The 17,236-nt window shown below is 46.3% G+C and overlaps 1 protein-coding gene across 1 annotated transcript in view; it reads left to right on the top strand.

The window, feature by feature from the left end:
- The window catches only part of LOC107118487 (mucin-5AC-like), a 120,210-nt gene that overhangs the window by 53,606 nt on the left and 49,368 nt on the right, over window positions 1-17,236 (top strand). Inside the window, exons 3-9 of the mRNA XM_015420840.1 lie at window positions 6,715-6,789; window positions 9,988-10,249; window positions 11,467-11,581; window positions 12,026-12,116; window positions 14,196-14,305; window positions 14,510-14,726; window positions 15,581-15,706. Coding sequence (XP_015276326.1) covers window positions 6,715-6,789; window positions 9,988-10,249; window positions 11,467-11,581; window positions 12,026-12,116; window positions 14,196-14,305; window positions 14,510-14,726; window positions 15,581-15,706 — 996 coding nt within the window. The remainder of the gene's footprint in view (window positions 1-6,714; window positions 6,790-9,987; window positions 10,250-11,466; window positions 11,582-12,025; window positions 12,117-14,195; window positions 14,306-14,509; window positions 14,727-15,580; window positions 15,707-17,236) is intronic.

Here is a 17,236-nt window from a genome sequence, read left to right as displayed (position 1 = left end):
ATAATAGTTATAATTAATAATGCAATTGCAATACTAAGCAAGGAGCTGCGGTGGCTCAAGTGGTTAAGACGCTGAACTGCAGGCTGTGGAAGGTCGGTAGTTCAGCAGTTTGAGACCCGAGTGTGCCGCATGACGGAGTGAGCTCCCGTCTCCAGTTCCAGCTCCTGCCAACCTAGCAGTTTGAAAGCAAGAAATTGCAAGTAGATAAATAGGTACCACTTCAGTGGGAAGGGAACAACGTTCCGCGCACCTTGGTGTTTAGTCATGCCGGTCACATGACCAGGGAAACATCTTCGGACAGCGCTGGCTCTTCGGCTTTGAAACGGAGATGAGCACCGCAACCCTAGAGTCGGATTTGACTGGCTTTCGAGCAAGGGAACCTTTACCTTTACCTTTTAATACTAAGCAGCTATACCCTTCCAAGTCCATTGACTTCAATGGCCTTAAAAGGGTGCAATTCTGTTTATGAAAACACTGTATGTGTGTTTGACAAGTGCCATAAAGTCACAATTGACTTATGGTGGTCCCAGCAAGGGGCTTTCAAGGCAAGTGAGTAGCAGAGATGGTTTGTCATTGCCTTCCTCTGCAGAGTCTTCCCGTCCCGTCCAAGTACCAACCCTGCTTAGCTTCCGAGATCTGATGAGATCGAGATATACCATGCCACCTTCCTGCCCATGAAAACACTGAACTAGTAATTCTCTGTAAATGATATCATAAAATAATATTTGAATGAAATAAAATACATTTTTATGGCCAGTTAATAATACCTAGTAGTCCACCCTTACTATATACTGCCACAACATGAAATACACAACATTCGGCTGCTCTGTGCGACCACAGAGATCTAACTAGATCTATCTGACCTCAGGAAAAAAACATTCTTTCCCTTCCTTATTCCCCCTCAGGCGGCCACCAGCATTTCCTACTATCTACTTACATCCTTTTATCCTCCTGTAACTTTGATGTTAGACCTTGTTTCTTTTCTTGTTCTTATTTCCATGGATTTCCATATCTATGGAAATACATCTTTTATCAGCCATCTTTCAGCAGCTTTTTATCTGGCTTCTAGGAGGTCTTTATAGAATTTCTCAAGCTCAAGTGTTATACCTTTCTGTAATCAAGGTACCATCGTTTAATTTTATGCCCCAAATAATTCCTTTTGCTCTCTTTTTCTTTAACCTATTGGCTAAACAGCTTACTAACTTTATTACCAAACTCAAAAAAAAAATCTCTTTTGTGTAAACAGCCTTTTCTTTTTGAGTTTCTTCTTTATCTAGCATCTCTAGACAGCTCTTTTGCAACTGCAGTATCCAGAATGTTTGTTCATTGTACTTCTGTGTATGCTCTTTCTCTGCTTTCTTTTCTTTTCTTTATTATTGTAATTTCCAACACAAATGCACTGGCCTCTCAAATAGGCTTTACTTGCTTCCCAGGTAATTATAGAAGAAACGTCACTTGAGGTACATATCCTAAAAAAAATTATAAAGTCAATTTTGTAAAACATTTGTGTCATAACTGTATTTAAGAATAGAAAATTATCAAATCTCCAACTATTATTTTTCCCCTCCTGCAGTGAAATTAATCAGCACAGACATTAATTCCAATATGCTTCTCCACTAAATAACAACATAATGTTTTAGAGACCAAAAATAAACTCAATTCTAGCATATAGCTCCCAAGGCTTAGAAAATAAGTATAATCCTTTTCAAATCTATGCTGTTTACATAAGAACATATGAGACGCCAATGTTGGATCAGGCCAAAGGCCCATCCAGTCCAACACTCTGTATCACACTGTGTATCACACAGTGGCCAGAAATACCAGTGCCATCAGGAGGTTCACCAGTCGGGCCAGTTTCCTCCATATAGCTAATAAATCAAAATACTTAAATGCATTTTTAAACAATGTTCCTAAGGGTTTCTGTTAATTACATCTTCTTCCTGAAATTTCTTGTAAGTTATCCATTGTTACCCTCCCCGGTGACCCCACCAGCAACCAGAGGTGAGTGGTGAACCTCTGAGCCTGGATGTCTGCAGAGTCAGGAGGCAAGGCCCTCACTTCTATTTTTTTGCTTTTGAACCGTCACTAGCCTTCCATGCTTTCACCTCTACCCAGCAGCTGCTTCCAATCTTTGTAAAGTATATTTATGGGGCTGTAGTGGGGAGATTATTCCTGGTGATGTTGGTGGGGAGACTGCATTGGGGAAGGGGAAGGCAATAAAATTGCACCCCCCTAGTTTATGTGAATGGAGCTCCACAGCAGGAACTCATTAGCATATTAGGCCACACCTGACAGCACAGCTCATTAGCATATTAGGTCACACCCCTTGGCTTACCTGGGCGTGCCCCTCCCCTTGAAGGGAAGGCAGTTTAAACTCCCTTCCCTTGGCTTGCCTGGGGGGCGCACGGGCAAGCCGGCCCTTGGAGGGGAGGCAGTTTAAACTGCCTTCCCTTGGCTTGCTCGGGGGCCCTGCAGCTGCGGGGAGCCCGGGCAAGCCAGCCCTTGGACAGGCTAGGGAAGGCACAGGGAGGCATTTAAATGCCTCCCCAATCCTTCCAGGGGGGCCCTGGCCTGCCCGCCTCAGAGTCGCCGGGGGTCGCTCTCCAGGCCTTCCCTCTGTAGCCAGGCACGCAGAGGTTTTGGCTGTAGTGGGCGTGGCCAACTCTGAAGCCAGCTGGAACGCCGTTCCTGTGCGATCCTGCCCAAAAATAGCCCTGGTGCTCCACTGACAAAAGATGATGGAAGGAGCAATTCCGCCCCCTTCTCCCTCACCACTGCATCCTCCCAGGATATGGGGGTCTTATTTCACACAGATCCTACAGTCTCAGGACTAAAGTTTCCCAGGAATGGAAATAGCTGCTGGGGAGAGGGGAACGCCAGGAAGATTGGAAATCCTTGCATAGACCTTGCAATGTCCCCGCACTAGATCCAGCCTTATGGTTATATTTCCAGATGTTACTTCTCTACTGATGAGTTACATCTGTCTTTTCTTCTGTTTGAAAATGCAAGTACTTAAGTCTCTAACCCATGAAAACCTCTAGGGCTATATGACTATGTCCTTGGATTGTGTACACTGGACGAGATTCGTGTATGTTGAGATTATATTTATTTCCCTCAGTTAAGGAGAAAGCAAACACACACACAATGCAGGTATCTAATCTAGAACTGTATTTGCACTCCGCAGACGTACAAATACATTTTGTGTGAGCATAGGTGTATAAGTAGTACACCCATGATAGCAAATACTATAATACATCACTTTATGTCCTTGAGCTTACTACATAGCTAAAAAGCTTTAAAAAAGTATGCATATCTGTATGGCATTTTTAAAATGAAAATGCGTAAAATAAAACAACAGTAAAAAAAACCCACACACCTGCACATGCGATATCCAAGTCACTCCTATGGATAAATTCAGGGGTCATTTCCTGCGGGAGCGCACAGTAGCGGAGCTCTGGCAGTAAGGAGTTCAGGGGGCGGGCACATGCAACAAGCCCCACCCCCTGCTCCCAACAGCCCTCAGTCGAGCCACGAGGAGCAAGAAGCAGCCAGGTAAGTTGCAGAGCCCTCCCCCCATAGCCCGCCTTCAGGTACAAGTTCTCTCTCCTCCGTGAGGACAGATCTGTGCGTTTCCCCCCCCCCCCATAGCTAGCAATCCAAAACAGTCGAGTGGCACCTTTAAGACCAAGTTTTATTCAGGTACAAGCTCTCCCTCCTCTGCGAGGACAGATCTGCATGTCCCCCACCTCCCCAATAGCTAGCAATCCAAAACAGTCCAGTGGAGCCTAAGCAGTGGGTTTTGCCTTCTGACACACTTCCAATGATGTCAGGGTGTGGGGCATATGCAAATAAGTTATGCTAATGAGTTATGCTAATGAGCTCCTGCACCTCTTTTTCTACGAAATGGCCCCTGGATAAACTACAAGCCTTGGTGACTCCTAGGTACCAGTTAGACTTGTGAGATGCTACGCAAACGGAAGGGAGGACTTATGCCCTTCACCCACTCCCTTTCGAGTGGCCATTGGCTTAGATACAGAGGAATGTTTCTGTGAATAGAAGAAAAATCATTTGTGGAGCACAACTTTCTCACTTCCCCCTCCTGCTGCAGCCCCAAATGCCCCTCAAAATGCTGTACCTGGTGTTTTGGGGGGCATTTTAGGCTGCAGTGAGAAAGTTCTGCTCCAGAGGTGGAAATCCTTCTGTTAGTGGGAACACTGCACTGGATCCAAGCCTTTGCGTTGCATAGTGTTTAGGGATGGAGTGGGAGGAGAAACACTGACGTAAGAAGAACTGAAAGTCAGTCCTGCTGCAGAAGCGGCCCAGGATCAGGTTCAGCTCCGTGATGAGGATACCTAATTCTCTGTGCCACTTGCTTCAATGCAAAAAAACCCCACAAAATCACACCACAGGATGAATTGTGTTATCAGGCCTTGTCTAAGTGCTTAACTACACAATACATTTGGGCAGGGGTCATTTCGTAGAAAAAGAGGTGCAGGGGCTCATTAGCATAACTCATTAGCATAACTCATTTGCGTATGCCACGCCCCCTGACATCACCGGAAGTGTGCCAGAAGGCAACACCCACTGCTCAGGCTCCACTGGACTGTTTTGAATTGCTAGCTATTGGGGGGGGGGGGGGTGCAGATCTGCCCTTGCAGAGGAGGGAGAGCTTGTACCTGAATAAAACTTGGCCTTAAAGGTGCCACTGGACTGTTTTGGACGGGGGCGGGCGGGGGGAACTCTGCAACTGACCTGGCTGCTTCTTGCTCTGACTGAGGGCTGCTGGGAGCAGGGGGCGGGGCTTGTTGCATGTGCCCGCCCCCTGGGCTCTTTACTGCCGGAGCTCCACTCCTGTGCGCTCCTGCAGGAAATGACCCCTGCGTTTGGGTATGAGTTGTCTCCTGGTTCACCACCTTGATCAGAGTCACACATCAGCTCCAAGAATGTGGCTTTAAAATCACTGATTTTGCTGATGATAGGTAGAGGAGGGATCTCCTGCTGTCCCACCAGTCTTTTTTCTGACCCTAAAGAACCCCCCGTGGTAAGTTATTCACACAACCTTGTAACTGAACATACTGTAGTCTGAGTACTCACAGATCCAAAGTTATACAAATGATCAAAACAGTGAAACCAAAGACAACTCGTAAACAAACGTATCATGTACTTTAGCCCTTAAGTATCTTCAGTCTCAGATTCTTCGTGTGTGCTTTCATTTATTCTGTATAACTTAGTCATATTTTGTCAACTGAAACCCTAACATGATGTTCTGCTTCTCACATTTCCAGCAATTTACATGAGGTACACGCATTAGGTCAAGAATGAAATGGCCAAAGATGCTGTTTTTAGCTGGGAGAGGCCAATATCAGATTCAGTTTACACTGTATGGGTGAAAGGCCTCATTACATAAGGAAAGTTAACACCATTTTAGTAATTTTTACGGTTTCACACTGTACAGCTTTATTGAATGCCCATTCTTATGTAACATGGGGCCTGTTTTTCTCCAGTTATCAATTGTGTGTTGTCATTTATTGCTATATTTTATTCCTTCCTCGTTCGGTGCCCATGGTGCCCTTAGAAACACAAGTGGAATTGTGAAAGAAGTAATATAACATCAGCACTTAACACTACCTTTGTATATTCAGAACACTACGTTAGGAGAGTTAGGAGATCAGAAGATCTTTTAGTTGCAATTATATTTGCTTAGGAATAAGTCTCCCAAATTCCAGTGGAACTCACTCTCAAGTAACTTGCATTTGACGGACTATCTCCTGTCATACGTTCCTGTGTGCCAACTACGGTCATCAGGCAGCCATCTGTTGGCTATTTCACCACTTACGTTTGTTTACGAGTTGTCTTTGGTTTCACTGTTTTGATCATTTGTATAACTTTGGATCTGTGAGTACTCACACTACTCACACACTGCCCAGAGCCTGCATCTTGTCCATCATGGCTTTGGTGGAACGGGCTCCATGAAGGGGTGAGAGGGGCCCCCTCCTTGGAGATTACAGTTGCCAGCCCTCAGGTCCGGACAGGGGTTTTCCCGCTTCTGGGGGCTTCAATCCGCCCCCAACTAGCTGGCTGGTAGGGGAAGCCCCACCCGAAAGCCCCACCCCCAAGAGCGACCACCCACCAGGCCACCCCTCTCCCTCCCCTCCTGCCCGATTTAAAGGGCTTCAGCTGATCGGTGGGGACCATGTGGACTGCCGACCAGCTGGAAGGTCCTTCCAGGAGGGAGGGAGAGGGGTGGCCTGGCAGGTGGTTGTTTTGGGGGGCGGGGCTTGGGTGTCCCCGCCCACTCCTGAAACACCCCTCATATCCCCCGCTGGAGCAACTAGGGGACCGGGCAACCCTATTGGAGACCTCCAGGGAGTGCTGCAAGGCCTGCCTGTTTCCCAGGGCTTTTGAGGGAGTCGACAGGCATCTTTTTAAGGGGGGGGGGAAGAGAGGAAATTTGGGGGTGCTATTTTATTTTTGGTTTTAACTGAAAATGTTTCTAACTCTTGCCATTAGCCACCTTGAACCATAAGGAAAGTTGGGATATAAATGTTTTAGATAGATAGATAGATAGATAGATAGATAGAAGATAGATAGATAGATAGATAGATAGATAGATAGATAGATAGATAGATAGATAGATAGATAGATAGATAGATAGATAAGCATTATTATATAAGTATTTGTACTGGTAGCTATAATGGTATTTCTTTCCTTCAGCTCTGACCACACGAGCTCTCAGCAACCCAGATGTGACCATCATCCCACCAGTGAGGACAACTCTAGCTGTCAAGGGTAAGTTGGCCAGACCTCAAGAGACTTATGTTTTAAACTGTAGTCTTCAAAGCACTTATCCAAGTATAATTTCATTAACATGAACTGGACCAGCAATAATAGTTAAAAAAAAGAAAAGAACTGAAAGCTGTAAGCTAAACCATTAGATTGGATCCTTTTATCAGTGACTATATATATTCAACATTTATTGGCATTATGCACTAAGAAGTACGTATACAAAACATAAGGAGTACTCAATACAGTTAACACATATCTCACTTTTTAGAAGCCAGATACAAAAAAGTTGCCACTATTTCAACAGTTACAGCATTTTTTTTAGGAAAGAAGAAATCCATTAACAACCGATCTAAATACTTAACACAAATGTCAGCATAATAATCACAGTACAAAAGGACATGCTCAATACTTTCTACTTCCTTTCTTCCACAAGCACATAACCTCTGTGCACAAGGAATCTGTGAAAATCTCCCTTGAAGTACTGCAGAGGGCAACACATTAAAATGTGCTAACGTATAAGCTCTGCAAGTACATGGATCATTGAGGGAGAAAAAAAATATGTTGCCATCAGTGACTAAAACAAGTTCATGGAAGCTGATTTCCCCCACTTCCCTTTCTCCCAGCAGCCAACTGAGGATCTCAAAGAGCTTATACTACAGTGTGTATGGGGGTGGCTTCTAAACTTTATACGGAATCAGGGTGTCTGAAGGACTGTTTTCTCCCATTCGTTCCTGCCCAGGAATGAAGACCATAGGGAGAGGCCTTCCTGACTGTCCTGCCAATTAAAAAAAAGAGAAAAACCTTTTTGGTGGCAGCCCCACAACTATGGAACAACTTCTGCAGGGAGGTGCACCTGGCCCCCTCGCTGTTAGTCTCCAGGAAGCAGCTGAAGACAGTTTTATTTAGGACTGCATTTGATTGGTTTAGTTTTTTTCCTTTATGAGTTGTCCCGATTGGAGTTTTTAAATTGTGACCTTTTATTTTATTTTATTTTATTTAACAATTGTTATTTTACTCATATGTTTTTTAAATTGTTCTTAAGCCGTCTTGAATTCTGCAAGGGAGAAAGGCAGCTAATGTTTGGATTTTTTTTTTAAAAAAAACACACACCAATAATATGCCCTGTGACTAAGCAGAATCCTTGGTCTTCCATGAGCAGAACTATAGCCAGAAATTTCTAAGTCGGGGGCGGGCATTGAAATTCCTCGGGGGGCACTGGGGAACTGGCTAATTCAATCAAATATAATTTAATTAACTTGATTGGTGCCAGGGGTCATTTCGTAGAAAAAGAGCTAGGGGAACTCATTAGCATAACTCATTAGCATATGCCACACCCCCTGACATCACCGGAAGTGTGTCCTCCCCACAGCCGGCGGCGACCTCCAGCGGGCACCAGCAGGGAGCTCCAGGCCCCGCCCTCCCGCACCTCACCCGGGGGGATGGCGTCCCCCCGCGTCCCCCCCCAAATGACCCCTGATTGGTGCAGCACCAAGGAGAAAGGTTCAGTGCAAGGGGAAGGCAAAGAGAAGTGGTGGCCACGGCAGCATGGGGGGAGTTCACAGTGGCTGCTGCATCTTACCAGAAAGTCAGGGGGTCTGGGCCTAAAGGAAGTCAGGGGGCCTTGTTAGGAAGTCGGGGGGCAGGCCCCCAAATGTCCCGCTGTAGCTACGGGCCTATCCATGAGTGCAGCAAGTTCAACTTTGAAGTTTATTCTGCTCATACAAATAAGGAGAGGGAGGGATTTTGCCCAGTGCCCCATTTCCAAAGCCCCCCGTGCCATTTAACTTGTTTTTAGGAAAAATTGCTCACTCCCTAGCAGCAGTTTATCAGGTAATGCAAGTAGGGTTGCCTTCTCCGGGTTGGGGAATACCTGGAGATTGTGGGGGTGGAGCCTGAGGAGGGCGGGGTTTGCGAGGGGAGGGACTTCAATAGGGCAGAATGCCATAGGGTCCATCTTCCAAAGCAGCCACTTTCTCCAGATCAGTTGTACCCTAGGGTCGGACTCGAAGAAGAAGAAGAGATTGGATTGATACCCCACCCTTCGCTACCCAAAGGTGTCTGAGAGCGGCTTATAAACTCCTCTCCCTTCCCTTCCCCACAACAGACACCCCGTGAGGTGGGTGGGGCTGAGAGAGCTCTGACACAAACTGCTCATTTTCAAGGACAGCTGTGCCAGAGCTTGTGACTGACCCAAGGTCACATCAGCAGGTGCCAGTGGAGGAGTGGGGAATCAAACCCGGTTCTCCCAGCTTAGAGTCCGCGCACTTAACCACTACACCAAACTGCCAGTCGCTCACAAAGTAGAATTTTTGCTCACAAGACTCCACAGCTTAGAGGGAACATTGGTTGTAATCCCAGGTGAACTCCAGACACCCCTTGATGGTTGGCAACCCTCAATGCAGGGGATTGTTGGGTAAGGGAAATGCACTAAAGATCCTTTTCCATGAAGTCCTTCTTTGAACAGAGGCAGGGCCAGTCGGAGAGGGGGCCAAGAGGGTCCCTTTGGACTGGGCCCAAAGCTCAAAGGGGCCATTTGATAATTTCAGGACTTATTTTTATGTGCATTATGTGCCATCTTTTTATACACAAACACAAACACACACACACACACACAGAGGGCTATTTTTGGGCAGGAACGCACAGGAACGGAGTTCCAGCTGGCTCCCTAGTTGGCCACACCCAGTAGGAACTCATTAGCATAATAGGCCACACCCAACAGCAGGAACTCACTAGGACTGGCTACATTAGGGGTGTGTGGCCTAACATGCAAAGGAGCTCCTGCTATAAAAAAGCCCAGGGTTTTGACAACAAACGAGGTAAACAGAATAAGAAGCAAAAGATGGGTGTGTCTGGATGACCACACTTCTACGAACATGGGGTGTGTGGCCTAATATGCTAATGAGCTGTGGTGTCAGGGGTGTGTCCTAATAAGCAAATGAATGGCCTGGATTGTGGCAGGCTCCTGTTTTCACAGTTCTTCTAAAGCAGCAGCAGCAGCAGCTCCCGGTGTCAGGGGGAGAGGAGGGGGGGGGGGGGGGGGAACCAGGAGATAAGACAGCTATTAATGAGCAGAGAGGAATATGGGTATTTCATTTCATTTTAAAACTCTTGTGATCCTTGAGTGGGTGGATGGGTGTACAATGCATATATGAACAGAGACAGGGCTTTTCGTAGAAACTAACAGTTCCTTCTGATCCACAGCTGGAAATCCCGCTCACAATGGGCAAGTGTGTAGCACTTGGGGCAACTTCCACTTCAAGACCTTTGATGGGGACATCTACCATTTCCCTGGAGTTTGCAACTATGTCTTTGCCTCCCACTGCAAATCTAACTATGAAGACTTCAACATCCAAATACGGCGCACCACGGCTCAGAATGCTACCATTATTAGCCGCGTTGTCATCAAAATTGATGGAGTCATCGTTGAACTGACGCAGGACTCCATTCTTGTCAATGAAAAACAGTATGTTGAATAACTTTATCAACAACCTCGTTTCTCCTCTTGTACTGCTACACATCGCAATTGCGAGTGAGGGGGTGAGGGGGTAATAGGTAGGCATTGCCTCAAACCAATACCCATTAGAACTGTATATTTCTTTGGAAATGACTCACACTCCAAAACAAATCTTCCTGCTTTGTAGCCAAAATGGAAGGACCCCTAAATGTAGCGAGGATCTTTTGAAATACTCCAAACCAAAGGAAAGCAATCCAAAGCTCTTTGTGCTGCTTCAGGTTGCTGGCGGCTTTCTTTGGCTACCAGTACCGTTTTTTGGGGGGGGTCTGGAATTATTTTCATTTTCTTACATATGAGGAAGTTGGCTTTCAGACGAGGTGGTCAGGGAAGGGACAATGTGATTGACAGCTCAGTGAGCACACAGCAACTGTATGAAAGTTTCTAATGAGTATTTTAATTGCTTCCTCTTCTCAACTGTGTAACTCTTGGGAGGGATTTATGAAAGTGAGGAGATGTATATTGGTTTTTGGTGTGTTCAACAAATTAATAGCCTTCCCCATTCCATTGTCCATAATTATTATGTCTATGCCTGGACTGACTCATTTAAATCCCAGTATACAAACATATTATTACATGCCTATCAGTGATTTCTTTGGGAACCCCTGCACCTGCCTTTCTGAAATTTTGCAGGTAACTTACCTAGGGTTGGCTTGGCTCCGTATTTCTTGGGATTCAGAGGACAATTGCATGGAAAATAAATTATAACTTAACAATAAGAATACTATGTTTATGGATAACTTTGGAATGCCTGCATCCAGTTTTCTGAATGCTTTCAGGGAACTTACCATCCCCTCTAAGTTTCAAGCAATTTTGCCACAAAAACCATGACAGGACCAGCAAAAGCCTTTTAAAATGGTCAAATTCAGTTGCCCTAGAATAAAAATCATCTATTTGGATTACAGTTATCAGGTATTGTTTCCTTATGGAGGGTTTCAATTCCCACAAAATTTCATTTGTGTCAAGGGAAATCAAGTTTATTTTATCTAAGTAAAATGAATATAAGTAGTAGTTCTTGTTGTCTGCATGAACCATGAGACTTATATTTGCTTATAAATGGAGTGATGCCATGAAACATTCTGTCCTTAGAAAGCTGAATTGGATACTTGTGAATGAGGAATTTTCCATTTGTTACCTCAGACTTGAACTGCAATTTGTTTTTCCTCTAGTGTTCTGCTGCCTTTTACCTACTCAGGGATCCTGATTGAAAGAAGCAATGGTTATATGAAAATCAGTGCCAAATTAGGCCTGCTTTTAGTGTGGAACCTAGAGGATAACCTTCTGGTAAGGAAAAAAATTGCAAATCTTGTAAGGAACTCAAAACATGACAGAGAACAGTGATTTCGTTTTATTTTACTTATGCTTACTTGTTTCGTGAAAACTATGGCATACAATCACGTGACATAATTACCTGATAGTATGAACCAATCAGTGTTTGGATATTAAATATCTTCTGTTGGTTCATTGGGCATTTGGATCATGAGCTTGGTCTGATCACTATGTCTGTTCATTGAGTCATCCTTTGAGAATTCAGAATAATATCCTGATATTAACATGTAGAAATCAGCTCAATTTACTAGTTATGGAACTGATCGTAAACATCTATTTCCTGTCCATAGAAGAGATGCAGTATCCAAACCCAAAGCTTGCTATAACCTAGACTTTCATTTATAATAATACACTGAATGTTCACTGTATTTACATCTCACTTTTTCTATCCTGTTTTAGCTGGAACTGAATGAGAAATATGCTAATCAGACTTGTGGCCTTTGTGGCGACTTCAATGGTATCCCAATATACAATGAATTCATTGCAAACAGTGAGTAATTTATATAACAGACTCTTCTGCTTTTATTGCTCGTAAAAGTGGGGTACTAATCAGTTCCATTGTAGAATGGCACTGCTTATTTTCGCAAACATTATTATGCAAGACTTTTAATTGACAGCCGTACAGTTGCTGTATAGTATCTGAAAAGGACAAGGGCTAGTCTGTTGTAAGGATATCTTATAAATGCTGGCCCCGGTCACACGGAGCATTAGGCACACTAGAGAAACGGAAGATAGGTGGATTTTCCGGGCGCGATCTCACCGCCACATCTGGGAAGCATAGAGCTCCCGTGGCACACCCGAGGTTTCCCGCTGAAGATGTGGGGTAAAAAACTAGTACCTCCGAGGTACTAGTTTCCAGAAACCGCGGGGCAAGGGCGGGCGCCTGATCGTGTTTCCGGTGGTAGTTCCGGTGCCCGCCCATGTCCCCTCGCAAAAAGGGGTTTTTTTCCAAGTCTCCACAGATGCACACAAGCACCCAACGGAGCATGCGCACATTTCAGTTTAAAAAAACCCCCCAACCCCGTTTGCCGCGCCGCTCCGCTTCTTTGCCGCGTCTGTGATCGGCACCTCCCCGCTAACCACGGGAGCTCAATGGGAACTCAACCCGACGCCTGATTGCGCAGTCGCATGTTAGTTTGCTCTGGGGCAAACAGCCACGCCTCCCCCCCCCGCATTTTCCTGCCCGTGTGGCCGAGGCCACTGTTAACTTGTTGCTTTGCTTCTCTGTCTTCCATTTTTTTAAAACCAGTCATGTAGCAAGTCTATCCACTTTTTAAAATTGCATTTTCCCTTGAGATGGTGGGTAGGAGCGTGATACTTTTGAGCAAAGGTTGTGCCAAGCAAGGCGAGCAGAAGCTTATGTTCCAGGGGAAACAGACCTAGAGGGCCTTCATGGGGTTGCATAGTTTTGCAGGCCAAGTTAAGTTAGACCCTCTCCCCCTGGCCACCATTATCCTGTGGCCTTCTTCTGTTATTGCAGGGCGGACCGTGGTCCTGCATTTCAGATGCATATCATGGGTGTTTAATGAGGATGTGTCTGTGCCTCAGCATTCTATCTTTGGTCAACTCTTCTTGCCCACCTAAAGGAAAACTTCTGGCCACTGATTCAGCAGGGAATTCACTCTGGCTCTCAATGGGTCATTGACTGACTGAGCCAGGAAGACATGTTTGCCGGGATTGCTAGTGCTAATTGCTGGGTACAGGTGTTTGACCTTCCTCCCCATTATCTTGATCGGGCATTTCCAGTAAATCTTAAACAGCTATTCCAGTTACATTGGTCAATATATTGGCTGAGTTCAGACTGGCAGTATGAAGCACGAGGGAGGCGGGGCAAAGAGACCCGGACCAAGTTGTGCTGGGGATTCCCGGTCGCACTGCACCGACTGATGCGGGAGCATACGGGGGAGGAGGGGCAAGGGAGTGTTCGCACTGTTGGCCCACCCCTGGCGGAGCCACGGCTGTAAGCGGCTTTCCCCCCACTTCGGCAACATGAGCCTATGAGCCTATTTCTCGAGCGGCTTGTTTGTGGCATTCACACGTCCGGGAAGTAGGATCAATGCACTCTCCAGGGTTTGCTACTGCTTTCACTTGGTACTTTTTAAACTCGGTAGGGAATCGTCATAGGATGGGTTGAGTACGGCTGGGGGACGCCTGACAGCTGTGGCTGTGTGAACCGGCCCCTTTAATCCGTTTGTGAAACGTGCCTATATCGGGCCCAACTGCAAGTCTGAACTCGGCCATAGAATGTCTTGCTGTATAGTCTTGATGCAAAAACTTGGGCTTTGTAAGTAAACAGGCAGGAGAATTAGCACAGAGGTAGACGGGCATAGGCACTGTGGTCTTTAAGAGGTCTTAGTAGCATATGGCAACCAAACTATTCTTAAGACTAGAGAATAAAAGCGATCTCTCCTCCTCTCCCCAAGAATGGCAAAAGAAAGTAGTGGCTGATCTGAATCAACTTCATTCGAGGTTCCCTTTCTTATTATCTTTGCTCTTCCATCTGATCCCACTCCATGCACCAATATTTGGGTGACCCTTCTGCAAATATAATATGCAATATTTATTGCAGACGTCCAGCTGAATCCTGTGCAGTTTGGAAACTTGCAAAAGATGGATGGACCCACGGAACAGTGCCAAGATCCCGTCCCCTCGGCCCCACGCAATTGCAGTCAACAGTTTGTAAGGATTTCTGGTTTTGTGTCTTCTTTTAAAGTAAAACCTGTTCCCACTTTCCTTCACTCCTTATTCATGGATTGCAAAAGAAAATAAAGAGAATGAAATCTCAGAAATAAGGGCAAAAGTAAATAAAAATCAGACGAGTAGTTAACCAGTGCTCTATCAAGTTCATTCTTTTAACACTGATTTCCCCCCCGCCCCTTTCAGAGTACTGTCTGCCAGACTGTATTGACTGGTGAAGCCTTCCTGGGCTGCAACGCACTGGTTGACGTGCAAAGTTATATTGATGCTTGCGTACAAGATCTGTGCAGCTGCGATTCATCGATGACGGACTTCTGCGTTTGTAACAACTTTGCCGAATATTCCCGGCAATGTGCCCACTCTGGGGGGCAGCCCCTTGAATGGAGAACTGAAGAATTGTGTGGTAAGTAACCGAGATGGTCTCTCAGCTCTTTATTGCATGAGAAACTGTTGGCCTGGGACCAACATACCTAAGGGACCGCCTCTTCCCATATACGCCTCAGAGAGCATTATGCTCTCGCAGGGCTCTTTTTGTAGCAGATACTCATTTGCATATTAAGCAACACACCCCTAATGTAGCCAATCCTCCAAGAGCTTACAGTAGCTCCTGTAAGAAGAGCTCTGTAAGCTCTTGGAGGATTGGCTACATTAGGGGTGTGGCCTAATATGCAAAGGAGTACCTGCTACAAAAAGAGCCATGGCTCTGAGAGTCAACATCTCCTGGTGATCCCTGGCCCAAAGGATGTCTGCCTAGCCTTGACCAGGGCCATGGCTTTCTCTTCCCTGGCCCCCACTTGGTGGAACGTGCTCCCTATTGAGATCAGGGCCCTGTGGGATCTTATGCAATTCTGCAGGGCCTGCAAGACGGAGCTCTTCCGTCAGGCCTTTGGCTGAGGCAGTGGGCGTCCACATACGCCCCTTCCCCAGGTTGCAATCTCCCAGTTACTGGTAACCGGCTAATTACATCTATGGGCCGGATTCTCCCTACGGCAATGTGTGACCACTGTTTTTATATGTTTTAATCGGTTTTCAATTTTATCGTATTTATTAAATTGTTGTAACCCGCCCTGAGCTCGTTTACGGGATGGGTGGGATATGAATGTGAAAATAAATATAAATAAATAAAAAATAAATAAAAGAGGGCCAAAACATAGATCAGCTACTGTTAGAATCCTGTTAGCCATCTCCACTTCCGAGAAATGAAAATTTTTTTACCTGGGAACTCTCTGACGTCTCATCCTTCGTTTCTGCTTTCAGCCAAGACATGTCCTTTCAACATGCAACACCGGGAATGTGGAACGCCCTGCTCTGATACTTGCACCAATCCAGAAAGGTCCCAGCTCTGTGAAGATCACTGCACAGATGGCTGCTTCTGTCCCCCAGGTTAGTCAACAACAAATATTCATTTGCATCGATTAGACTGAGTGCACCATCTCTGTGGTATTAAGACAGTAGTAAGCAGCTTGTGGACCCAGGAGCTATCGGGGAGGGGGGTGAAGAAGTACCATTACACCCTTGTTTGGATGAAACAGGCCACAGTTTTATAGGATGCAGTGCAAGAGCATTGGTGCAGCACGGGGACAGATCCAGCATCGTGTGACTCACCTGCTGCCCCATGAGCCGATCCACTCCCAGCCCGTGTGCCGAGGGGTAACCACGGGGTTGTGAATTCTAGGGTCCCATGTGGGTGGCAGCCACTGCACGGTTCCATCGCCACCTGGAGGTGAGAGCCAGCCAACTGACACCCCCCCCCCTTGGGCATGTGGCTTAGTGCTCTGCTCAACCCCCAAGTACCCTTAAGGAAGTCCCCAACTGGAGGAGGTGGCACGCAGGCACCGCCCCCCCACACAAAAGGATCCGTCCCAATGCCAACTGCCAAACAGCTGTGACAATTGCAAGACAACAATAAACATGGAATAAACCCGTAACAACTGAATGCAAGAAAAGGGGGAGGGGGGTGGGAGAGGAAAAAACCATGGCAGCCAGAGGAATTAAAGCCTTAAGAAAGGGGAGGGGAGGGTAGAGCGCATCCCAAACCCCAGCTCAGACCTCCCCTCATGTGTGGTCAACAAGCCTGGAAGTGGTTAAGAACATAAGAACATAAGAGAAGCCAAGGTTGGATCAGGCCAGTGGCCCATCCAGTCCACCACTCTGTCACACAGTGGCCAAAAATACCAGGTGCCATCAGGAGGTGCCGCAGTGGGGCCAGGACACTAGAAGTCCTCCCACTGTTGACCCCCCCCCCCAAGCACCAAGAATACAGAACATCACCTGCCCCAGTCTGAGAGTTCCTATCTATACCTTGTGGCTAACAGCCACTGATGGACCTCTGCTCCATATGCTTATCCAATTCCCTCTTATAAGAACATAAGAGAAGCCGATGTTGGATCAGGCCAGTGGCCCCTCCAGTCCAACACTTTGCCCAAGCGCATATCGCTTACTTTTTTAAAAAAATGGCGGGGGAAAGCCGGAAGCCTCAGGCTTCTGACGGAAATGGCAAGGCACCAGTGGAGAGCGATCAGACGCCGGGGTAAACCGGAAGCCACCGTTGCACTCAGTATACCACCACTTGGGACCTAGTGGCAGAGTGCAACGGTGTAAAGGGCTTTACACCGGTTAGGGACGGGAGGCAGATGTTCATCGTGTGAACGCCCGTAAGTACACCGGTTGGAACCGGCACCCTAACCGATGTAAAGCCCCCGTCTGAACGCACCCGTTGAGTCATAAGTCGAATTCCAAGTTCAGGTAGTGTTATTCTCAGATAAATGTGCATGGGGTTCCTGTCTGAAGTCGGCATCAGAGAAAGGATATCAACATCTTACCTTACTGATGAGAATGTGCCAGAGCGGACTAAAGGGTTAAATAAGCATCCCGTTTCTAGCATCCTATTGGCAGATGAAGGGTGGGGGAGGA

Source organism: Gekko japonicus, unplaced genomic scaffold (assembly GCF_001447785.1).
Source record: "Gekko japonicus isolate JY-2015 unplaced genomic scaffold, Gekko_japonicus_V1.1 scaffold2153, whole genome shotgun sequence".
Taxonomy (NCBI): Eukaryota; Metazoa; Chordata; class Lepidosauria; order Squamata; family Gekkonidae; genus Gekko; species Gekko japonicus.
This window is presented reverse-complemented; position numbering and strand designations above follow the sequence as displayed.